The sequence below is a fragment of the Pituophis catenifer genome, unplaced genomic scaffold, assembly GCF_029215685.1.
Source record: "Pituophis catenifer annectens isolate HBS135680 unplaced genomic scaffold, rPitCat1.0.hap2 SCAF_2, whole genome shotgun sequence".
NCBI classification, from domain to species: Eukaryota; Metazoa; Chordata; class Lepidosauria; order Squamata; family Colubridae; genus Pituophis; species Pituophis catenifer.
The window spans coordinates 84,919,563-84,945,869 of record NW_027256882.1 but is presented as its reverse complement, the minus strand read 5'-3'; the positions used below and the strand labels follow the sequence as shown (position 1 = coordinate 84,945,869).

At 38.1% G+C, this 26,307-nt stretch overlaps 1 protein-coding gene across 2 annotated transcripts in view; it reads left to right on the top strand.

The window, feature by feature from the left end:
- Positions 1-21,857, top strand: part of HEMK1 (HemK methyltransferase 1, mitochondrial release factors N(5)-glutamine) — a 52,625-nt gene extending 30,768 nt beyond the window's left edge. For both annotated transcript variants that reach the window (XM_070933716.1, XM_070933715.1), the window contains exons 8-12: positions 1,385-1,490; positions 3,255-3,350; positions 16,243-16,356; positions 17,772-17,873; positions 21,833-21,857. In XM_070933716.1, the coding sequence (XP_070789817.1) occupies positions 1,385-1,490; positions 3,255-3,350; positions 16,243-16,356; positions 17,772-17,826 (371 nt within the window). In that variant the 3' untranslated portion in view covers positions 17,827-17,873; positions 21,833-21,857. The remainder of the gene's footprint in view (positions 1-1,384; positions 1,491-3,254; positions 3,351-16,242; positions 16,357-17,771; positions 17,874-21,832) is intronic.
- The last annotated feature ends 4,450 nt before the right edge of the window (positions 21,858-26,307 follow it).

Genomic DNA, 26,307 nt, shown 5'->3' with positions numbered 1-26,307 from the left:
GAGGTGAGAGTCTTTAATGCAACTTCAAATCAGAGATCCAGTTGAATAACAATTAGATTGAATCAAACCTTCAAACTGAACCGTAGTCAAATAAATATATTCAATGGAGTGTCTTCAAATCAATGCATCGATATAATCGACTTTTGGATAATGTACATACTCAACCACTCAATAAATCAGTGACTCAACTATTTGAATTGGTTGTTGAATGATTTGCACAAAACTACCACTTAAATTTAAAGCCCTCCATAATTTTGGAATGATATACTTGAGGATATACTTGCATCAATTTACATGTGCATTAAGAAATTCCTGAAATTCATTCATTCATTCTTTCTTTCTTTCTTTCTTTCTTTCTTTCTTTCTTTCTTTCTTTCTTTCTTTCTTTCTTTCTTTCTTTCTTTCTCTTTCTTTCTCTTTCTTTTTCTTTCTTTCTTTTTCTTTCTTTCTTTCCTATCTATCTATCATCTATGTATCTATTTGTATTTCATACTTCTTAGCCACCCAACTCCTAAGTCACCAGTCCCAACCTTTGTGGCTTGGGGGGTGGAGAGGGGGAACTGGGCTGTGTGAGCAGCATGCTGGTATGCATGGGTGCGTGTTTGTGCAGCCCAATTGCCAATAGGCCATGGGGATTGGGGACCCCTGTTCTTAGTGGATAACAGAGGACCTTTTCAATCCACCCCTAATTTCTGGAAATTCCCTCTCTCATTTTACCTGGTGTTATCCTTTGGATAACATAAAGCCTAAAGCAGATCCGCCCCTCAGAAGCTCCTGGCAACATGCCAGGTGAAGCCTCTGGATGCCCGAACAGAGCATCAGAAGGGCGGATCCACCCCTTAGAAGCTCCATTTCAGCCAGCAACATGCAGGACGAATGTTGCAGAGCCTCTGCAGTTGTTCGTAAGGGCAAACAACTGCCATGGTGCTCCAAGATTTGTAATATGGGGACTTGTTCGTAAAGGTTAGGGGGTGTTTATCGTATAATTTCAAACGTTCATTAAGGGAACGCTTGTAACCTGGGGATTACCTGTATTTGTAAAATTAATATACTTTCCATATAATCTCTTTTCATTTCAACCAACTAGAGCTGTTCCAATTTATTTTGCAATTTTGAAATAGGTATTTGAATAGGTATTTTTTGAATAGGTATTTCTTTTCAATATGATCTATTATATGATACATGAAGTTTTTTTTCTTATTGGATTCCAGTTCTTCAAATAGACTCTCACTGGGATTATGTTTAGAATCGGAATGCTTGAAATTCAAAAGAATATTCAGAGTTCTTTTTCATGGCCATCTGTGAAGTTTTTAAATTAAAGGAATAAATGCTTGCCTGTTACTTTGAATGTCTAAAAAGCGTTTTAATGCTTTCGTCATTGTAGGTCCTTGGGAATGTCTTCAGCCTTGGGGTTTGGTAGATACTATCATCAGTAATCCACCTTACATTTTTCATGAAGATATGAGTGAGTTGGCAGCAGAAATTCTCTGGTATACCAATCTTTTCTTCATTTTCCACATTGTGTATTATTTTTTCTTTGCTGCAGTGCAGTTTTAAAGCCAAAGATTGTGATGTTGAAAGCCCTGGCATTATTACAATCTCTTACAATTATTAAGGAAATAATAGCAACAGCAATCTCTCCCAAATCTGAATTCAGATATATTTTCCTTTCCTCTGACAACATTATTTTCTGCATGGGAGGAAGAATAGGTTACATATAGACATTGTAGAAGGAAAGTTGTATTAGTCAATTTTAGCCAAAAATCAGAAAGAATCTGAAGCATTTTTTCAGGCTAGCTGTCGGAAAGTCTCAGTAAAAGCTTATGCTTTTTAATAAAATTAGTTAATCTGAAAAAGTGCCAGACTCCTCCTGATTTTAGGTTCCATATAGATAATTGGATTTTTTATACCATGGCAAAGAGAATCTGTAAGGAGAAAATTGCCTAGAACAATTTTCTTTTTCAAAAAAAAAAAAAACCCTTCCTTTGATATCACAATCATAATCCACGCAGTTTATGTCTGCTGTTAGCTGTTGAAAAACGAAGCAAGATTTCCTTTATGAGTGTCCTTTGTTGTCCTTTGGACTCTTTCTAAAATCTATTAACATGGAGACTTAGGACTGAAAAAAAGTATTTCAAACTCTAGGAGACTAGGAATATTTCAGTTAACCATTCAGTTAACTATTAGGTTAAACAAAGCATTCCAGGATTTTGGGTGGCTAATGGATCTACTATTATTGCCACTGTAAATAATCAAAGGACTGTATAACACTTTCTTTGTAATATTATACAAATAATAGATTTCAGCTTATCTCTCTTTAGTCAGTCCCCATAAGTCCTGTTCTTATTTACTCTCACACCTAGAGCAAAGTACTAAATTTGGAGAAAAGCATTTATGACTTGCTCATCTCTTTTACTGGAAAAATCAGACCAACATTATCTTTGATGTGTTTCAAAGATAAGTACCAGGTATTTAAATTAATGGACCTTTTTCATCATGCCTACTTTACCTAATAGAAAGTCACCTGCAGCAGCGTTCCCCAACCTTTCCGGCTTTGTGGACTGGCATGGGGGACAGAGAGGATGGTTCTGCATGGGTGGCAGGTGCGCAGCTCCATTTGCATGAGTGACGGGCATGCATGCCCGCCACCCGGACAAAATGGAGCTTCACGCACACGCTTACCCACCATGTCCACAGCCCAGTTCCGAACGTGCTGCAGCCCAGTAGTGGGCCACAGCCCAGGGGTTGGGTACCCCTGCCCTGTAGCACTTCTATATAAAAGAGTACAGATAAATTAGACACAACCCCCGGGCTGTGGACCACTACTCGGCTGTGGCCCATTCAGAACCGGGCCATGGAAGTTGTGCGGGTGAGCGCGCACATGAAGCTCTGCTTGTGCAAGCCACCATCCAGGGGTTGGGGACCCCTGCCCTATAGCACTTCTGTATAAAAGAGTAGGGATAAACTAGACACATTAGTATTGTTAAAATTGAAATATGGTATTGCTGTAATTTTTTTCCTATGAATGCTTTTGTTGACGGTGGTCTCAGTAACACAGTAAATGATTATCATCTCCAGAATGATCTGCTGGAAAGCCCCTAGGTTTTCCAGTAAGAATTCAGTACCAGGAATTTCCATTCTCATTCTTAGTGACCAAATCTAATGACATGTTTGCCTTTGCAATGTCTTTTGAATTTTCTGTTGTCTGTAAAGCCAGGATATGACTTGGTTTTTAGACATGTCTTTGTTTATAGTTTTGAGGACCTTGGTGCCCTGGATGGAGGAATTGATGGGATGAGCATCATCAAAGAAATTCTGAAAATGGCCTCTTACATTCTCAAGGATTGTGGGTAAGTTCTGATATTGACTGCTTCTTTTGAAATAAGTTCTGTTTTAAGGGTCTAAGGAACTGGCAAAGAAAAGCAGTCAAAACAGCAGGCAAACAGGAGGAAGCAAGGAGATTGAAAGCACATTTTCAAAGAGCAACAAAGAAAGACAATGAAGTTTACTGGGACCAGCATTGCAAGCATATAAAAGAGTACTGCATGAAGGGCCATCCCAGGAACGCATTTGTGTAACTCAAAAAAGATACAAATACCATTTACTGCTCATAAAAGCATCATCAAAAACAAGTGAGGGACAGAACTATCTGATCAACAAAGGTGTCAAGAACATATGGCAAGAATATACAGAAGAAGAACAAAGAGGCCCAGCTCCTCAAGATTATGAGGAAAGGGAAACAGAAATAGAACCAGCCATCCTTCCGGAAGACATGGGCAATGAGTCAATTGCCAAACAAAAGAGTCTCGGCTATTGATACCCCTGCAGAATTGCCAAGGCCTCTACCACCTACAATCATCACAGACTTGGGCCAGAAATAGCCACAGGTTTCAAAATATCATAGTTCATTCCTTGGTGAAAAAGGGTGACTCTAAGAATTGCTTCAATTACTGCACAATTGCCCTCATCCTTCACACTATCAAGATTCTTCTTAAGATCATACAATAACATTTGGTGCACATCATTAAAAGGAAATTACCAAATGTTCAAGCTGTCCTCAGAAGGGATCATGGTGATCCATCTGTGCTGGATCATAGAAAAATATCAAATATCAAAAGAACATCTACATCTGCTTTTACAAGAAAACTTTTAAATGTGTATCATAAAGAGCCATGGAGAGCTCTAGAAGACCTGGGAATATCAACACATCTGGTTAAGTTGGTGCAGTTGCTGCATACAAATCAGGAAGCCACTGTGCATATGAAGCTACTGATTGGTTCAAGGTAAAGAAAGGAGTGCAGTTACATTGATTCTTCCACCCTTTTTATTCATCTTATATGCCGAAGTGATCATGAGGAAGCTGGAACTTGAAGAATCAAAAATCAGCATAAAGATTGGGGAAAGGACCATCAACAATCTTCAGCAGGATGATGACACAACTCTCCTCTTGGAAACCAAAAAAGTTCTAAAACATCAGATCAAAAGGATTAAAGAAAAAAGTGAGAAATTTGGCCTCTTCCTGAACATAAAAAAACCCCAAGCTTATAATCACTGTGAGGAATGAAACTGTCAAAATAACAATCGGTGATGAAGAGATTGAATGCCTGTAGGAAATCTCTTTTTCTAGGAATGCAGATTGATTAAAAACAGTGAATCCAAAAATAAACCATCCAATTGCAATGAAACACACAGCAATGGTGAGCATAAATAGAGTACAGAAAAACAAGGACATTAGCCTGTCAACTAAATGCTGATTAGTCTGCATGATTGTGTTTCCCCTATCTTCGTAGACCCGTGATGGCGAACTATGGCACGTGTTCCAGAGGTGGCACGCAGAGCCCTCTCTGCTGGCATGCACACCATCGCCCCAGGTCAGATCTCTGTGGCATTTCTTTCGTGAGCTTCTGTTTCCCTGCAAATGATGAAACAGAAGCTCATGAAAGAAAAAGATCTTACCTCTTGCCGCGCTGTCGGTGTTGAGATGCCCCGCCTCCCACCGGACAGCTGGTCTTCAGGTTTCTTCTTGTGGTTCGCCATCACTGACCTAGACTTTCTTGGGGGTTTTTTTTCTTTGAAGACTGACTGGATAGTGGGGAATGGAAAGATTTATATTCCTTGCAGACAGCTGGTCATTTACATCCCTTTAGAGGGTCATTGAAGCACTTGGAGGTTTATCTGTGTCCTCAGGGTCACCTGAGTAGTGCTTCTGGTTCCTGTTCCTGTGACCCTGAGGACACAGATAAACCTCCAAGTGCTTCAATGACCCTCTAAAGGGATGCAAATGACCAGCTGTCTGCAAGGAATATAAATATAAATCCTTCCATTTCCCACTATCCTGACAGAGCTGACGAAGGTTCTTGGATGAGAAGCAAAACGTCTTGAAAGGAAAACAAGAAAAACAAGAAAGTCCAGTTAAAAAAGCACCTTTCGGACAACTATGACCTGGATGACTGAGAATATCTACAGACGTTTTTATCTACTTAGAGTTATGAATTTTGGACCATGAAGTGGTCCACAGGACAGAAGAAAATCAACGTTCAAGCAGTTACGTTAGAGAGGGTTTCTAGAAATTCATTGGACAACATAGGTGACAAATAAGCAAGTACTGAAGCATATAAAATCAGACATATCACTGGAAGGCAAAAAACACAAAATCCCAACTTCCTTATTTTGGCCATATACTTTACAGCCAAAATCATCTATGCAAAGTTGCATAGAAGCATGCACATCAGAGAGCAACTTCTGCTTTTTTCTGCCAGTCATTTCCCAATTTTAGAGAGAGAAGAAATAGAGAAAATGTACATAACTGATGGAATAGATCCTATTCTTGCTAGTGCACTCAAATCCCAAAAAGCAAAGTGCTTATGGATACCAGCATGTTTAGTGGCATTTAGCAACTTGAGTTTCCTGCCTCACCTTTTTTTTTTTTAAAGATGATTTGTAGTTTTAAATATTTAAGGACTGGCTATGGATACAAGTTAAAGACTGGAACTACCATCAACCACATCCTCTATATGAATGACATCAAATTGTGTGCTAAGAGTGAACAAGACATCGGTTCACTGATTTACCCAATATGGATATACAGTGGGAACATCATGATATCATTTGGACTGGAGAAGTGTGACCAGATGCTAGTCAAGAAACAAAAAGTAGTTAAGACTGATGGGGTGAATCTACCAGCAGGCCACATGGCAGACATAGAGATCAACTACAGGTGTCTTGGTATCCCAGAGTCATATGGGAAACTCGAGGAGGAGGCAAATAAAACAAAAACATCCAAGAACCACCAAAGGATAAGACAGGTCCTGAAGAGCCAGCTCAATGATAAGAACAAAGTCCACACTGTCAGCATATATGCCCTGCCAGTCATCAGATTCACTGCCAGTATAGTGAGCTGGCCAAAGAACAACATGGAAGTTATGATATGAAGACCTGGAAGCTCTTCACAATGTACAGAGATTTCACCTCATGTCCAAACTTAGAGACTGTACACCAACTGGAAAGAGAGTAGACGGGGTCTGTTAGTGTTAAATCCATTGTTCTGGATGAAACATTGAGCAATCAGGTATTAATCAATAAAATGACACCCAGAGATGAACTGCTAAGTGAATGACTGGGCTAGCAGCAGACAGGGAAGGAAGATCAAACAAAGGAAGTGTCGTTGCAAGATAAGATCCTGAATGAGATATACCATTGACAGATGGCTGAGTGGCAGGCATTGGGAAATCCTACCAGTGGCTGGAAAGGGCTGGACTAAAGGACAGCACTTAGGTACTGATCATAGCAGTAGAAGAACAGGCACTAAGTGTAAAAATGACCAGGCTGAGCTTGAGGGTGGGGTCAAACACATCATCATTTTGGAGTCACAACATCCCCACAAAAGACCTAGATCCAGCCCCCTCTTGAAGCCTGTTGATTCCTATCTGGCACCAATTTCATTTGATCAGATTCTTGTGAATGTAGCAGGAAATAAACTTGTAGTGCTTTTGAACTCTAATCTGGACCTTTTGGTAAACATCAGAGCCATAGACATGGGGAGTCTACTATACCAGACAGGACCAAGGGCCAAACTATGCAGAAAGGCCTCAGAAACACTCCAACACATTAGTGGCAGGGTGTAAAATGAGAAGGGACTAGCCAATCAACCAAATATCATGATAATAGACAAAGGCCAGAAGACAAGGGTGGTGGTAGATATAGCAGTGCCAAGAAACAGCAACATCTGGAAAGAGTATGAGAAGCTGGAAGCTAGAGAGGATGTAAAAAGTAAAGGCCAAAGTGGCTCCAGTGGTGGTAGGAGCAGTTGGGGCTGTAACAGTGATGGGATTCAAAATTTTTTTACTGCCAGTATAAGACGCACTTTTTCCCCCCCAAAAAGAAATGTTGGTGCGTCTTATACACAAAATACAACTATTTTTGGCCTCCCGAAGCCCTGCTCATCCCATTTTTCTGAAAAACAGGCCCGTTTTTGCAAAAAACAGGGTGCGCAGAGGGTTTGGGAGGCCTGCAGAGTGCTCCTGGGGGCCGGGGAGGGCAAAAACTTTTTTTTTTTTACTTACCTCTTCGAAATCTTGGTACATCTTATACACCGGTGCATCTTATAGTCCGAAAAATGCGGTATACATAAATGTTTTTTCATAAATGATTATTCTGTGATTGATCTCAATTACCATGATAATCATTTTTTTATCATGTTTTTTTTTATTTTTAGACAAACACACATACAAACATACAATGTATTTTCTTTGAGCAGAGTATTTCGCCAATTCACAAATTTAGACAGTATTTAGTCGTTTCAGTTTCAATTTAAAATTTCTATATTTCCTTTTTGCCATATTCATTTCTCCTCTATTTTTTAAGAACCAATATTACCCTTCATTCTCATCTCTAAACTTAATTAAATTCAGTTTTTCCCTTCTATTCTATATTATACCCCTTCCCATTGTCATCTATTTGTATAGCTTTCCTCACCTTGGTTAGTTATGTAATGTTACAGTAGTTTAATTCTTATGATAATAATAAATCTGCTTATTTTATAACATACATTTCCTTTGATAATACAAATCCAACATTTTAGTATAGATCAGTTAGTTATATAACTATCTTTTTTATATTAATCAATATAAACATGAATATTCCAGTTATTTCCATGCAATCCAATTCCTTACAAATTAATTAATTATAGCCAATTCTGCTTTCAACATAATATACAATTGGAAGTATTTCAATTATTACAATTAATCATTTCTACTTTCTTCACATTATAAAATTAAAGAATTAAAAATATTCCAACGATTACAGTTTCCCTATTTAACTTTAAAATATTCTAGCTGTTATCCAAGCCACAACTTAATCCTTTCTACTTTCACCACCATATACCATTAAAGGTATTTCAATTGTTACAATTTAAACTTATTCATATTTCTTAAAGAAAAATAAAAAAACAAAGCTTATCATTATCTAAGTTTCAAAGATACAATACAAATATTCCAATTATTATTCATTTCATTTTTGCAATCATATGGTTTCCCATTTTTTTACTACAATTCAGATTTCAATTCTAAATACATATATCATCTTTCTCTTTCATTTCTTTTTCACCCTTCTCATTTTTATTTTTACCTTTTTCTTTCCCCTTTTTTCTTTTATACTTTGAAATCTTGAGCTCTCTTTTGCCCTAAATTTCCCATTGTTTCCCATCTCTTTTCTTCTTTTCTTACTTCCCCATTATTTATCCCACTGTTTATCCCTGTGTAGCTTCTTTTTTCTTCTTTTTAACTTTAAAAATACCAAATCAGTTTTATAGTCCAGTCCAAATTAAACAATACTTTCCCCATCTTTTCTTTTTTTTAGGTATAAAGCACTTCTGTTGCTGGGCTTAATATCCAATTGTCTTTTATTTTTCTTAGTCTTCAACAAGAAAGGATCTATTTATTTTCTTTCCAATCCTTTAGCCAATTTTGGGGTTGTTTCTTCTAATTCTTAAAATTTTCCAGTTAATTTTATTCAAAAATCAATTTTCTTTTCAGGTTTTTGTCTCTTTAAATTCCACTTACATCCTCTTTTCTTCCCCCATGCCCATTAGCCACTGTTCTTACGCTGGGGGTTTCAGGTTTAAAAAAACAATTTTTTTGTTGTTACTTCGCCTGTGGGTTGGCTGTCATTCACCCAGCTTCAAAAACTCCATTGCATTCACCGCTCCTGCTCAATACTTAGTCCGGTTGCCCCAGCTTCTTGACAGCCGCAATGGCTGCTGCCTCCACCGCCAAATCGAAGAGAGATTCCTCTGACCTTCGAGGAACTTGCCTGTTCCTCTTGGTCTTCCGAGGTGCCTCTCCTTCCCTGTCCCTACAGGACGGTTCTGGTCCGAAGATCCTTCGGCAGCAGTTCGTCAGTCCAGGTTTTCGCGGAGCTCATCAGAGCCCACTAATTCCCCGATGTCTCGCCGCGACACTTCCGGTCCTCCATGATAATCATTTTTTGAATGGGTGAGATATGACATCCACTTATAAGGATGCCTCCGACATGCTTCTGTGGAGTGAATGGGAAGGTTTTCTATCCCACTTCCAGAATTGAAAAGGTTCCTACATGTCCAAGAAGTCTGACTTGTCTTGGTTTTGTTTTCCTATTTAGTAATCTGCAAATCAGAAAGAAGAGAGATGGAGAATGAAACTATTTTTTTAAAATTCTGAGTAGAATTCTGTCTCCTCTCCGTCACCTTTTGAGTAGGAAAGGAGAGGAAAAAACATATTTACTGACAGGTCATATAGTCATATATGAGAGTCACTTTCATCTAGTGGTTAAGGCAACAGACTAGAAAGCAAGAAACTGTTCAAGTCATGGGAGAAGGAAGGTGTATTATAAATACAAACATACAGGTGGTCATTCCTTTGCCTTATATTACCATATATCTTGGACGAACGAACTATTAAATTATATTAATTGCCTTTGTTCTCAGAAGTATAAGTTATATAGTGTGAAAATTATTGCCAACACAATGTGCAACCTACACTGGTTACTGATAGACATGTGAGTGTAATTTAAAGTCTAGTTATCACCTACAAACCTCTGTATGGCATCAGGTTAGTTATTTGAGGGACCATCCCTCTCTCACTGTTTTTGTTTCTGCCAGGGGTGAGTTTCATTTATCTTTGCTACCAGTTCGCTTTACTGCCATGTCCACACATGCGCAGAAGCTTCTGCGCATGCGCAGACCATATTTGATTATGTCCGGATGGGTGGGCGGAGCCTCCCACCACCGCCTCTACCAGTTCGCCCAAACTGGGGTGAACCGATAGCAACCAACCACTGGTTTCTGCCCATCCTACAAGTTTAAATGGAGTCAGCATGCTCTGGGTCCTGTTCATTAAACAATGTCATCTGATGAGACCCAGGAAACAGGCTTTTCTCCCAGACTTTAGTCTAGGGCAAGTTTTAGGTTCTTTTTGTGAGGGGTTCTTATGTCTGTTTCAGCAGGGTGACCATCTTGTTTTTCTGTTGACTACTGTTACTCTGTTTCTATGGTTTTCAATTTGTACCTTGCCCAGAGTCATTGAGAATTTGGGCAATTTTAAAAATGTGAAGTTATAAGAATAAAGAATTTTTTTCTCACATAGCCCTTAACTACCGGTAATATTGACTGAAACTGCTGTTTCCAAGAATGCTTGTGGATCTTTGAGACTTAAGAATTATATAATTGAAGAAAATTATAGTGGAAAAGCTAGAATTATAAATGAAACATTGAAAGAGGATAAACCATTGGATGGAAGTGTTCTATGTTCTTGGACTACGTTCATAAACAATTATAGCAATTTGCAAGAGCTCCTTTGGGGAAGATAAAAGCTGCTTCTCCCAATATCATCCTGTGCTTTGGCTTTGGTGTATCTTTCTGTCATTATGGACACACCTGTTTACCAGAAAACCTTGCTCTGCTGCTAGTGATCTGCATGAAAACAGGTTGGGAGTTAAAAAATTCTAAGTGGTTTCATTGTTTACAAGTAAAACTCTGTTCAAACCAGCAGGCAAAATGCTTGCTATATTTCAGTCCAATATCTTTATTATAGTTATTCTAATATATGCTATATAAAGAAGAACAGAAGGTAATTTGCAAAAAAAGCAAACAACATAGAACACAACACAGAAAATTCTTGTCAAGCTTTGAATAAGACAAAAATTTCAAATAATTTCCACCAAAGAGAAAATACAGTTCCTCTTCTAAAGCAGCGGCCCCCCAATCTTTTGGGCACCAGGGACCGGTTCCGTGGAGAAAGGTTTTTCCATGGACCGGAGGAGGCATGGTTTTGTGTGCTTCCTGCATCCTGCGGATGAGGCTTTGCTTGTTTGTGCGGCCCAGTTGCTGGCATACCGCGGACTGGGGGTTGGGGAGCCCTGTTCTAAAGCATAGAGTAAAAACTGGTTAGAAGATCTTTCCTGCTCTCTTAGAAGACCAACTTAAAGGAAAAAACTTTGAGAGAACTTTCATTTGTCATCTGAATCATTAACTATCATTTTCCAAGGTCTCAATTTTTTCAAAAAACAATTTTTTTCTCATAGTTCTCGTCCAAGATAGAGAAGTCAAGAGCAGAAGAAAAATTTCCTTCTCTCACTAATGTGAACTTCTTCCATATGTAACTTTAACTGAGCCTGATTGATTCAATGTTTGGGGTGAGAAACAGGAAAAATTTGACTTCATTTTCATTGTTTTGTTGTCAATTTATTTTGTGGACTGCAAAATGCTATGAGTAAGCTTAGGCATGAGTTTGGTTACAAAATGATTAAGTCATCATCACTGTGCATTTTGTGGTGCCTTTGTCCTTGCTAAAGTATTTTCAAAAAAATCACATAAAATACTTTACATGTATAAAATGTAAACTTCAAAATTATTTAACAAATGAGAACTTACATATTTTTATCCAAATGAAAACAATAATTATACTATATTATTTGTACAATACACACACATCAAAACAATGTTAAAAAGTGACTGAAATAGATAATAATTTCTGGTTACAAGCAAGTTAAAGTTCCATTGTACAGGAAATTTAAAAAAAATTGCACCCTAAAATCAATCACTTACATTGTGACCTATATCATCAATTATACAAAGTTCATATTTCTTTTTTTATTACTAAATCTGTGTGCCATATTACAGGCTTCGATGCGAAAGCTAAGCCAGGTTGCAGTTTAATACCTAAATCTTTTTCATTATATTTATTTTTGCTACTTACTGTAAGTCTTTCTTATAGCAGAAATTTTTTTATGAAATTTGTTTTATGAGAATGTTTGAGTACCTACAAACCAGATACTGGATTTCTTCATTGCCAAAAATACTATCTTGTTGCAAAATTAATATTTCAAATGCAATCCACTTTACCATCTGGGAATCTGCCCGCCAGATGGCTCAATACTGTAGCATGTTATCATTATTTATTTTGGTTATCATACTAGCAAAAAAAAAAAAAAAAGCAAGCAAAGTATCTCAAATATTGTGCTTTCAGCTTCCTTATCTTGGCCTTAGCAAGCTCAAAAATCTCAAGTGGCACATGTAGCGCCATTAAAAAACAGACCATTATGGATTCTGAAATATTGAGGAGAATATTTCAGAAGGGCGGTATAGAAATATAATAAAATAAATAATAAATAAATAAATAAATTGTCAAACAGTACTTGGCTGCAGATCATTCCCATCCTCAACTTCCTTTGAGAAAAATTGAACACTAGTTCAGTTTTTCTCAAAGGAAGTTGAGGATGGGAATGTTTTGTAATTTCTAATTCATACTTTTATTGCAATATGACTCAACGTCCATCTAACTTTGTTGAATGGTCTATATGGAACGACGTCATCGGCTGCAGTTCAGACTTTCCTATTAGTTTTGATTCTGTTCTTAAGTGATTTATCCCACTGCCTTCTGGAATTCTTCATAATTTGCTTGGGGTGCAAAAAGATGGGCTTTTTGATTGAGTGTCTATTCAGGTACTCAGTCTGCCATGAATTTCACAGCTTTCCATCAGCAAAATCATAACAAATTTTGATTTCTACACTTGAAGGCATACTACATCTTCAGTTTTAGTGTAAGAAAATATTTAGTGAATCTGCTCAGGCAGGCATTTAGAATTTTCCTTAGTTTAAACTAATTCATTTATGCCACGAAGCCCTAATAACTTAAAACTTCTTGTCTCTTTTCAATTTTCTTAATATATTGTAATAGTCTCTGGCACCAATCTTTGAACTACTTGCTTTGACATCTTTGTGGGATCAAATTTACATTATTGACCTATTGCATCATTGGCTTCAGCCTTAGACCTGAGCAAGAACTTAACCCTCTTCCTGCTACAGCTGAGTCCCTTCTTTGCCTGGAGGTCAACAGAAGGTCTGCATACTTCCACCTAGTTCCCAAGAGCCAGACAAAAAGCTTTCCTGTCCACTTCCTCCCTCTTTCTCTGGGTTTCTCTCTATCTATCTCTCCTTCCTTTGCTGGTGCATCATCTCAGCGTATCAAGTATTATTACTTCAATAATACAGATTTCTTGTGCAATGGTTGCTTGCAGCCACATGGGTGCACAGAGAGACCATTGGTTCTAAGACTTGATCTCTGAATTAGAGCAGACATTCTGAAAAGTAAAATTAAATTATTCCTAGGAAAATAATTGCTAACAGCAATGTTGTGAGAATTGGTGAAATGCCAGCTGAATTTAGAGTAGATGCAGTTAATTTTTGTAAGCCGTTTCTAGGCAATTATAGATAACTCATTACAAGGATGAATTTATATCCCAATACTAGAAAAATCAGTGCTGAAGGATGCTTTAAGTACAGAGCACTTTCATTTATCTCCTATGCTAGTATAATAATAATCATGATTTTGCAACCCATACTTCATGGAACAAGTACTTTGCCGGATGTTCAAACTATTTTCAAAAGAGGCACCTGAGAATATATTGGTACCATCTAATAATGAAAAAAATCAAGAGGATTCTCCCCCCCCCCACTCCCCAGCTTATGTTTCAAGGCATTTCATTTTGTAGACTACTAAATTTTGGATAGCCCTTACAAATAAGAATGTACAAATAAGAATGAACATATGACCACAATTGAGCCCAAAATTTCTGTTGCTAAGTGAGACATTTGTTAAGTAAATTTAGCCTTGTTTTACGACCTTTTTTGCAACCTTTGTTAAGTGACTCATGGCAGTTAAGTTAGGAACACGGTTGTTAAGTGAACCTGGATTTCCCATTGATTTTGCTTGTCAGAAGATCACAAAAGATGATCACATGACCCCAGGACACAGCAACCGTCATAAATATGAACCAGTTGCAAAGCATCCGAATTTTGTTCATGTGATCATAGGGATGCTGCAATGGTCTTAAGTGTGAAAGACAGTCATAAGTCACTTTTTTCAGTGCCGTTGTAACTTTGAACAGTCACGAAACGAACTGTTGTAAGTCAAGGATTACATGTACCTTTTAAATAAAGATAAGATCCTTTTAGTGGAAATTTATGCTCCAAACTAAAATAAAGCTACATTTTTAAATGGAGTTAAGTGAAAATTAATGGAGCTGTCATATGTAAACTGGTGCCTAGTGGGAGACTGGACTTGAGTAGTCTGCCCACAACAAAATAGATCAGTGATGGCTAACTTTTTTATCGTTGCACGCCAAAAGTGCATAATGCAATGCGTGCGCAACCCTCGCACATACCTCACCCATGTGCATGTGCACATGACCCCCCGTGTTCTCCCTGCATATTCACGCGTGACCCCCACACACATGTATGTGTGACCCCCCGCTCTCCCCCACGCATGCGTGTGTGACCCCCTCTTGCAGGGACCCCGCACATGCCCCCCACCCCCTGTGCATGCAGAGACCCAAAAATCAGCTGGCCGGCAGGAGGCGCGCACACATGTTCAGTGGAGCTGAGTTGGGGTGACACCTCGTGTGCCCGCAGAGAGGCTCTATGTGCCATCTGTGGCACACATGCCATAGGTTCACCATCATGGAAATAGAGCATCAGTAAAGGGAATTTAAATGATGCAACATAAACTACCAAAAATATATTTCAAAATGATGAATAATCTTGAATTAATTAACATATGGAGACATAAAAGTGGTGATTTTAAAGAATATACGTATTTTTCAGAAAGGCATAGATCTTTCTCATAGATCAAAATAGAATCAAAATTTGGCCACTTGTGATAACATAATCGAAATATTGCCAAAAGTGTTCTCTATGTATAATTTAGTGGCTTTAATATACAAGAAGATTTATAGATGGAGATGGGACTTACAGATGGAGATCAAATGAAAGATTAGTACAATGTAAATTGATAGTGGAAAAATGTAAAAAGAGTCTTAATTTTTTTGAGAATAATTTCAATAAATGTACTGACAATAAAATCATATGGGATGTCAGTAAAGCATTTGTGCAAGGGCAATTTATTCAACAGACCAAAACGCTGAACAAAAAGACAAGAAAAGATGCAAACAATTCTAAATGATATAAAGATAAAAGAGGATGAGCTAATGAAATCTCCAGGGAAATCTCTGGTGGCTTACAACCCAAAAATAAATCAATATATGCAACAAGAAAAAATAAAAGAAACAGTAAAGCTGGTAAAACCAAAAATTGAAAAACGTACAGTGATGTGACTGCATAATCATGTTCACAAAAGACATTTCTATAAATGAGGAAATGAATTACATTAAAAACGCTTGAACTGCTTTGATGGAAGGGAGGATCTGGCACAAAAAATGAGGAAGTCACTTGGGCAAAGCTACCCCTTTGAGGGTCAAACCTCACCAAACTTTAAACCAGTACTATTCATATAAATAGTCATTAATTTATATAATAAAGGAAATAGAGTTTATTTTCCCCAGATAAAAGAAAGAGATGAATAACAATGGATTTCACACGCAGCATTAAATGGATCTTTCTCTCCAAGAATATAGGATCTACTGCATGATGGGAGATTTCTTTCTCATAATTTGAGAAAGATCTTCTTTCTCATGATCTGTGAGACCTAACCCTAAGGGACATATGATTGCATCAGCATTTATCCAATTTTTCATTTAACTCGTGCTCGTAATAAAACCAAAAAGCTGCCAAAAGCAAACCATAAATATGGTTAAATTGGAAGTTTAGTGTCTTTGAATTGTTGCAAAAACCACCCCAATATGTTTTTACATTTGCAAATGTATTTTAAAATGTTAAGTTTTAAACAAGATGGTTGTTTTTTCCTCTTTCAGGAGTGTGTATTTGGAGGTTGACCCCAGGCACCCCAAAATGGTAACAAATTGGCTGTCCAGTCATCCGGATTTGTTCCTCTTTGTATCTGCTACACACAAGGACTTCTATGGAAAGTAAGATGTGGAGGATTCCTAGATTTTCATTTTTCTTGTTTCTTTATACAGCAAGCTTCTTATAGAACCCTTGTACCAAGTTCTATAGGCAACCCACAATACAGGTAGTCCTCAACTTACAACCGTTCGTTTAGTGGCTGTTCAAAGTTACAATGACACTGAAAAAAGTGATTTGTGACTGTTTTTCACACTGCAGTATCTCCATGGTCATGTGATCAAAATTCATTTGCTTGGCAACTGACTCATATTTGTGTCCCAAAATCCTGTGATCACCTTTTGTGACCTTCTGAAAAGCAAAGTCAATGGGGAAGCCAGATCCACCTATCAACCATGTCACTAATTTAACAACTGCAGTGATTCACTTAGTAACTGTGGCCAGAAAGATCGTAAAAATGGAGCAAAACTCACTTAACGAATGTCCTACTTAGCGACAGAAATTTTGGACTCAATTGTGATCGTAAGTCGAGGACTATCTGTATGTTATGAAGCCAAAGTTGAGTCAAGTATATAAATGCGGTGCATCAAACAGTTCCATGGAAGACTAGGAAACATTGAAAAGAGATGTTGCTTTCTGCATAGAATACGGTGAAATGTTGTTGAACGTGTTTCAGTTTATTTATTTATTATGCAGAAGTTGGGCCAAATATTGTACTTTATTTTTTTCATTGAACACCTGGAGTAGTAAAATGACTCTTGTGAAACTTAAAAATAGCTTGGAAATTTATTTACATCATGAAAAAATTAATTAACATCTTTGTCTCCAGATATAAACTATCTCATACTAGGGCAGGGGTGTCAAACTCAAGGCCCACGGACCAGATGTGGCCCATAGGGTGCTTAGATCTGGCCTGCAGGGCCACCCTGGAAACAGCAAAAGATCGCCCATGGTGCCTCTGCCAGCAAAAATGGAGCTTGGGAGGGCTCCATGCTCCATTTTCACTGGCAGAAGGTTTCAGGAGGCCATCCGAACTGAAAATGGAGTTTGGGAGGGCCATGTGTGGCCCCCGCAGCTCTGTTTTCACTTGCAGAGGGTTGCAGGAGGCCATCCCAGCCGAAAACAGAGCTCAGGAGCCCATTTTCACTGGCAGAGCATTTGGGCCCCACAGGTGCCCCCAACATGAGTGACTTCAAGCTGGCCATACCCATCTTGGCTCCCCAATGTGGCCCTCAATGAAATCAAGTTTGACACCCCCTGTATTAGGGGATTTAAAATGAATTCTTTGTAACCTACAGCTCTTAGTTAAAACCATTCTTATATATTATTAAGGGATTATAAAACTTTCAACATCTAATAAATTCAAGAAAGCTCATACTGTAAAATGTACTTGTCTTTAAAGTGCTACAAAGCTCCCTTTTTAACTTCTATACTCTTTTTAGTAAGATTTAATGTTGTGGTTTGTCTTATTTCTATCCAGGCCAAGGTTTCTGCATATTCAAAAACATAGGAAAGAAGATCACCAAGGATCATGACTAGTTCTGTCTCCCAACTCTGGAAGTGTTTACAGTGCTTTCTAAGGGTATGTTCTCAGAAAGCCAGATGTCTCTTGATAACATCTGCTAGCTTGCATTTTGCTGAGGATGATTTACTTCAAATTTTCAAGTTATTTTGTTATTCCAGTTGTTACGTAAGAGACATAGCATTTCTATCCAATGTATAATTGCTATTGTTCTGGATCTTATAATCGCTTTACATTTCTAAATTTAAGAGTATAGAATGGAGTTAAGAATAAAATACTATGAATACAGAATAAAATACTTTTACAGAAACATGAGATACTGAAACATTTTTTTAAATCATAAGGAGAAATTTAGAGATTATTTTTCCTTTCCTTTCCATTTTCCTCTAATTGCTATTTAAGTATTTGCCTATTTAGAGTTTTTGATCTGTAAACCAGGTACTGAGAAGCAGGAATTGTATTTGCTGAACAAAAGAACAAAGTACGTATGTATCAGTAATTAGTACACATCAGAGGGAAGCTTCAAAGTAATGTACTGATACATTAATCTTGATAATGTTTCAGTATTGAATTTTGTATACTGATAATGTATCAGTATTGAATTTTGCTGCTTAATATTCCTTTTGATAAATACTATTATAAAATGGCATGTTGCTTTTTTCCAGCGCATTATTTTAGGGATGAAAAAAGCACTCTTTTGTATTCAGCTGTTTGCATTTTTAAAAAAATCTGCCCAATATGTTCATTGCTTATTTGGAGCTGGATCCAAATATAACTTTCCACTGGTACATGCTGCCTGTATCGCTGTACTGCATTCTTCTGTTTTCTTCCTTCTGGTAATATTCATTTCCTCAACCTTGTGCCAATGATCTGTAAAATGATACCACAAATGCTGACCCTACTTTAAGGACACAATTGGAATTGCCATTTCTTCTTGCACGAGATGGGGTTTGTTGCCAAAGTGCATTGTTAAAGAACAACCTGTCTTTTCATTACAGTGTGTACCATAACATCTAATGCACTTTTGGCAAAAGATAGCAGATGCCTTTCATAAGATATATTAACATGGCAACCAATAAGTGCTGTGACATTCCCAAACCCATCAGATGTCCCTTGAGAGGAGGTTCTAACAAGGAAAGCCTTTATAGTTCAACTACAAGCTCTCTAAGACTTAGTAATTGTGTCATAAATTTGCAGGCAGGTAATAATAATGTTTTATCATTTTACATGACATGTTATGCTGTTGGTACAAGTTGGCACAGATTTCAGTTCCTTGTAGAATTAAGGATAAGAAAGTACGGTAAATAGTGGTTTTCGACAATAAATGTGCAGAGGTTGGGTTTTGTTTGCCCTGCAGCTGCTAGTAGATGGGTTTCTTTAGGGTGAGTATACTACTATAGCTGTTCAACAGTGTCAGTTTTCTTAGAAATAACTTGGGCTTGGTGCCAGATGGTGGCACAGTGCTTCCAGTGCATGGAAGCAGGTACATGGCTGTAATTATCAAGAGGAGCTTAAGTAGAGCTGGAAAATTGCTGTGGTTTCTGACTTGAAGAGACACTTTGCTCCAAGGGTGCAAATGAAATTCCAGCCTAATCAGAGGCCTAATCTCTAAGAGACCATGTAAAGATTATGCTTGCTTATCCCCAGAGTTAGGATTGGAATACCGCAACAAAATATTGCCCTGTTAACCGCTTCTGTTCAGTTTCAGCCTGACTGATTTCCTTGTTTGAAAGTCAAAGATTGGTTGACCTAGCAGCAAAGAGGTCAAAGTGAGGGACTGGATATCCTCAGTTCATTTCATCTAACCAGTGTTTCCCAACCTTGGCAACTTTAAGACAGGTGGACTTCAACTCCTAGAATTCCCCAGTCAGGAAAGCAAAGCTGACTGGGGAATTCTGAGAATTAAAGGCCACTTGTCTTAAAGTTGCCAGGGTTGAGAAACATCGATCTAAACCATCTAATTGAAAGGGCAGTTGCATTTTTAGACTAAATCCAAGACTGCAATCTAAGCAGCAATCCAAAAAATGCAATCCAAGTTGCATTTTTAGACTAAATCCAAGACAGAGTTATTATATGGTTACTGAATTAACGTTTTTGAGATTCTAGCTACTCTTGAAATGGTCTTATATAAAATAATTTTGTATTTTCTGCTAAATCTGCTGCCTGAAGTGCTTGATTCAAAGCCAGAGAACATTCACTTATGATAATTCAATCCTACTTTGTTACAGACCCACAAGCCCTAATTGACTGGATTAAAAAAAAATTAACTAAAGGATAAAAAATATCAGATAGTCCTCGATTTACGAGCACAATTTCCATTGCTAAGTGAAGCAGTCATTAAGTGAATCTGGGCCCATTTTACAAACTTTCTGGCCATAGTTGTTAAGTTGAATCATTGAAGTGCTTAAATTAGTAATATTACTAACTTTAAATTAGTAAATTAAGTGAATCTGGCTTCCCCATTGACTTTACTTGTCAGAAGTTCCCAAAAGGTGATCACCGGATCTTGGGACACTGCAACTGACATAAATATGAACCAGTTGCCAAGCATCCAAAATTTGATCACATGACCATGAGGATGCTGTAGTGGTCATAAATATGAAAAATGGCCATAAGTCACTTTTTTCAATTATGTTGTAACTTCAAACAGTCATTAAATGAACTGTTGTAAATCAAGGACTACCTGTAATTGGTTTTGGCTGTTTTCAAGGAAGTACAGGCTGACCTCACCATTTCTTTGTAGCATTTTTTTTCCACAATTATCTTAATTCAACATTGTATTGAAATTCTCTGCCCCACGACATGTAGTTTGAAGAGCTGCTGATTCATTATGTCAGTTATTGCAAATGTTTAAACACCTGGAGGCAAAATATTGGTTGCATAAGTAGGATTCTCCCAGTGAAGATAAAATCAAAGAAGGGAGAATGTGGACAGGCCTTTTGTCACAACTTTTTTGGACAGTGACAGAGTTCAGCTAAATTGTAAAATGACTGAATTTAGCTAAGTGGTATTGTTTTGGTGTATTATTCAATGAATAAACCTTGAGAGTTTTTTAGGGAAGTCACATACAATCTGAAAGCAAGACGTTGTTGGCTTTCTGGTTGCAACTGTGACTTAACAAATGGCAAAACATGACTGGTTTGTAGTTTACTGCTTATTTCTGGTCTGCTTTGTGTGTTCCACCCACCCAAAATCTTATTATAATCGTGATGGTTGTTTGTAAGGTATGGAAATATTCATTTTGTATTGGTTTTCCCAGAGTCATCCAAATTAAAGCTGTATGTATGTATGTATGTATGTATGTAAATAAATAAATAAAGCTACAAACAGAAAACAGATCTAAATTGGCCAACCCATACTTGCTTTGCTTTTGGCTTTTTCAGAAATAAACAGCTAGAAGTTTCAGTGATATGTACAACGGAACACAACTGACAAAAGAAATCACTTTACTCACAGTAATAATATTATAACTACTTCCTTTTTAGAGAATGGTTTAGTAGTATATTTATCACTTTCTAGAATATAAAAGCCAGGTGCACCACTTGTCTAATTCTGTCATGTCATAAGGCATTTTTCAGAGTTAGACACCAAGCAGAATGTGTATATCAGAGGTGGGTTTCAGCAGGTTCTGACCAGTTCTGGAGAACCAGGAGTGGAAATTTTGAGTAGTTCGGAGAACCGGTAGTAAAAATTCTGACTGGCCCCGCCCCCATCTATCCCCTGCCTCCCAAGTCCTAGCTGATTGGGAGGAAATGGGGATTTTGCAGTAACCTTCTCCTGGAGTGGGATGGGAATGGAGATTTTACAGTATCCTTCCCCTGCCACACCCACCAAGCCACACCCACAGAACCGGTAGTAGAAATTTTTGAAACCGACCACTGGTGTATATGGTGTACCAACTGATTAAGAAGAGAAAAGCTACTTGATACCAGGCTTTGATTTATCCTTTAGAATTAGCTGGATTGTTGTTGTTGTTGTTGTTTCATTTATTTTCAAATGAACTTTCTGTTTTTTTCCAGTAAGCTGAAGCTTCGTGCTCCCCAGGTTTAATTTGCAGGCAGTCTTTACATTCCAACAATGAGATCCTCACTCTTCTATGAAAAGAGGATATGTGTCCATGGAACAGTCCTGAAGCGCTGATGGGAGAGAGATTGTGGCCTGTGTTTGATAGAAATGTAGTCAGGGAGTATGTATTGACCTTGAAGGGATTCACATCTCCAAGAGCTTCAGTCTTGCTGATCCAATCCATCTAAGAAAAACTCATGAATTGATGACATGCCAGATAACTAGAGGATGACAAATGCAAGGTAAGAAGGATCTAGGGAATTACAGAAAAGATTAGAAAGTGGTTGGTTTGTAAACAGCTTGAAAATAATCCAATAATAGCTAGTATCTGTGATGGTTTTGTCAAGAACAGGTCTTGTCAGGCTAATCTTATTACATTTTTCATCAGATAATTTCCTTAGTAGGATCTGGGACTAGTGTAGACATAGCCTGTTGCAATTCAGCAAAACATTATACCAAATAGCAACATTTTGATTTAACACAATAGTTAAATATTACCTGGATAGCATATAATTGGATGGATCCACAAGTTGCTTAAAAAAACATACTTAAATTGTTGAAAAGTGGTTTTCCCCTAAATCTGGCATGAGATGACATAGATCTTGGTTCTGAGCCAAGTACCTTTCAACACTTTCTGTAAGGATTCAGAGAAAGAGGTGGATTAAAAGCTTATCAGATGATGCAAAACTGGATGGAACAGCTAATATTCTAAAAACACAAGATTCAAAATTATAATTGGCTAAATATAACAGAATTAAATTTAACAGAATCAAATGTAATGGGGAAAAATCAAATGCACATTTACAGGAAGAGCAGTACTTGGCCTGGTAATAAAATGTGTGAAAAATTGCTTAGAGTAGTAGTTGGTCACAATCTAAATATGGATCAGCAGCAATATGGCTAAAATAGCCAAATGCAATTTTAAGTTGCACTATTGAGGTGTAGCTTCCAAAGAATAGGAAGAAGTATTTCTACTATATTTTGTATTGATCAGACCCTACCCCAGGTACTATGTCCATTTCCAGGTATTACATTTTAAGTAAGGATCAGATAAACTGCAACGGATCTGTTTTCTGTTATCCAGGATGCAGGATACAAGGATTTAAGCTATCTATGCAACAACACCTTTATCACCTGTCCTACTGGAACTGGCTTAGACCACAGAATAACATAGTTGGAAGGTATCTTGGAGGTCATTTAATCCAACCCACTGATTAAGCAGGAGACCATGTACCATTCTGGACAAATGACTGTCCAATCTCTTCTTAAAAACCTCCAATGTTGGAGCACACATAGCTTCTAAATGTAACTATTCCACCTATTAATTGTTCTTGCTGTCAGGACATTTCTCCTTAGTTCTAGGTTGGATCTCTCTTTGATAAGTTTCCATCTGTTACTTCTTGTCTTGCCATCAAGATGCTTTTTAGAAACCAGAGACATTGAGCAATGTCCATTGTTTTACTTTTAAAAATAAAATAATAATAATAATAATAATAATAATAATAATAATAATAATAATAATAAAGATGCTTTAAATTAAATTTAATTAATTAAATTAAATTAAATTAATTAAATTTATATGCCGCCCCTCTCCGAAGACTCAGGGCGGCTCATAATACATTTAAAAAATCATTATAAAAAGACATTGAAAAATTAAAAAACATTAAAAACATTAAAAACTCATTCACACCATTCATGGCCGGATCTCGCCAGATCACAAGAGTGAGATCAACGGCCCCAGGCCTGCCGGAAAAGCCAGGTCTTCACCCGCTTTTCGGAAGGCCAATAGGGTGGGGATGGTCCGGACCTCAGGAGGTAACTGGTTCCAGAGAGCTGGGGCAGCCACAGAGAAGGCCTTCCCCCGCGGGCCCGCCAGCCAACATTATTTAGCTGACAGGACCCGGAGGAGACCAACTCCGTGGGATCTTACCGGTCACTGGGAGCTATGCGGCAGAAAGCGGTCTCGAAGATAACCTGGCCCTGAGCCATGTAGGTAGCTTTAAAGGTAATAACCAACACCTTGAATTGTGATCGGAGACCAATTGGGAGCCAGTGCAGCTCGCAGAGAATTGGTATAATGTGGGTGTACCTAGGTACACCCACGACAGCTCGCGCGGCTGCATTCTGGACCAACTGTAGTCTTCGAACACTTTTCAAGGGTAGCTCTATGTAGAGCACGTTGCAATAATCTAACTGTGAGGTGACAAGGGCATGAGTGACTGTGAGGAGAGCCTCCCGATTCAAGTAGGGTCGCAATTGGTGCACCAGGTGAACCTGTGCAAAGGTCCCCCTAGCACAGCAGTCAGATGTTGCTCTAATCTTAGCTGTGAGTCTCGGAGGACATCCAAATTATGAGCCCGTTCTGAGGGTGACAATTTCTCCCCTCCCAGAACCAAGGATGGACAATCGACATAGTCTTTAGGAGGCAATACCCACAGCCACTTGGTCTTGTCTGGGTTAAGTCTGAGCCTGTTGACTCCCATCCAGACCCTCAGAGCCTTCAGGCACCGGCACATCACATCCACCGTATCACTGAATTGATGCGGGGTAAAGATATACAGCTGGGTATCATCCGTGTATTGCTGATATCTCAACCCATGTCGTCGGATGATCTCACCCAGACTGGACAAAAGTTCTTTAATTCTGCTGGATTCAGGGAAGGCTTCTTGAGGAGGGGCCTTACAACCGCTTCCTTTAATGGTTGCGGGAAGGCCCCTTCCCTCAAGGACGTGTTAACTAAAGCCTGGAGCCAGCTTCGTGTCACCTCCCTGCTGGCCAAAACCAGCCAGGAGGGGCACGGGTCCAACAAACAAGTGGAGGAACTCATCGTTCCTACAGCCTTGTCCACTTCCTCAGGAGTCACAGGCTCAAACTCATCCCACACAATGGGACTAAGACCTGCCCCCATCATCTCGGTCGGAAAGAATAGATTGCCCCCCTCATCTTTGTGACAGACTATCAAATATTGGAAAACTGCTATCATGTCATTCCAGTCCTTCTTTTCATTAGAAATACCCAGTTCCTGCAACCATTCTTCATATGTTTTAGCCTCCAGCCTCATAATCATCTTTGTTGCTTTTCTCAGAACTCTTTCTAGAGTTCAATATCATTTTTGTGTCATGGTGACCAGAACTGGATGCTGTATTCCAAGTGTGGTCTCACCACGGCGGTATATAGCGGTACTAATACTTCACATGATCTTGATACTATTCCCCTGTTGATGCAGCCTAGGACTGCATTGGCTTTTTGGCAGCTGCAGCACATGGTTGTATATTCTTTGGCTGAAAATTAATAGTTGTGAAGCCGTTCAGCATATATGATCATTTAACTTTGATTATTTGCATGTTAATGTTTAAAATTAAACAAGGCTTTCACATTTGATTATTTTTAAATAAAGTTTGGTTTTATTTATCACTTGTGAGTTTGATCTATCTTCCAAAGTGTTGGAGAGGAAGAAGATTAATATCTTAATCACACAGCTCCACACTGTATAGCTAGGAGTGGTACTACTACAATTATCTGATCTTATTTTTACTTTGTAATTACCAGGAGAGCAGTACAGTTCATGGGAGCCCAGTCTTTCTCACGTGCCACTGATACAGGGAAAACAGCAGGAGAGATGTCTCCTTGGAAGAGGTGGTACCAAGAGTAATCACTAAGCCACTAAACCACAACAAGAGTCAGAGCAACATTGAGTGTAGAGCCAGGAGGGGGACATTTGAGATCTCCTACCTTTCATGTTATGAATATATCCATGCTACAATAGTCCTCTGTGCTGCTAGAGTTACTGTCCCATCCTTTAGGCTTAGAGATCATAAGTAATTCTGTTCTTTTCTTACAGACATGAGTCAAAAGTTCCAGAGGCCATCATGCTTTATGGTAGAGATAATGCAATGTTAATTATATCTTCTCTTCTTTTTCTTAGTAGATTAATATCCTTCCACATCAAAGTAAATTAAGAGGAAACTGGTCCAGTATCATATAACAGGCAACAACATGAATTCAAGTTATGTTATGTAATCTCCAAATTAGTACAAACCTAAAAAAGGTTTACAAACCTAAAAAAAAGAAAACATTTGAAATTGTCTCCTTGGCTTTAGATAATTACTGTCCTCAGGTAATATACAGGTAGTCGTCAACTTTATGACCATTTGTTCAGTGACCTTTTAAAGTCACTGAAAAGTTACTTATGATTGGTCCTCACACTTACAACAGTGCAGTGTTATTGCAGTCAAGTGTTTAGCAACCAACATGCATCTCAGGATCATGTGATTGCCATTCCACGACAAATAAAGTCAAAGGGGGAAGCCAGATTTGCTTAATGTTCATGGAGGAAAAAAGCTAATAAAATCAGACACATTTAACAACTGCGTCACTTAGCGATTAAAGTTCTGAACCCAATTGTGGTCATAGGTTGAGGATGTGTCTA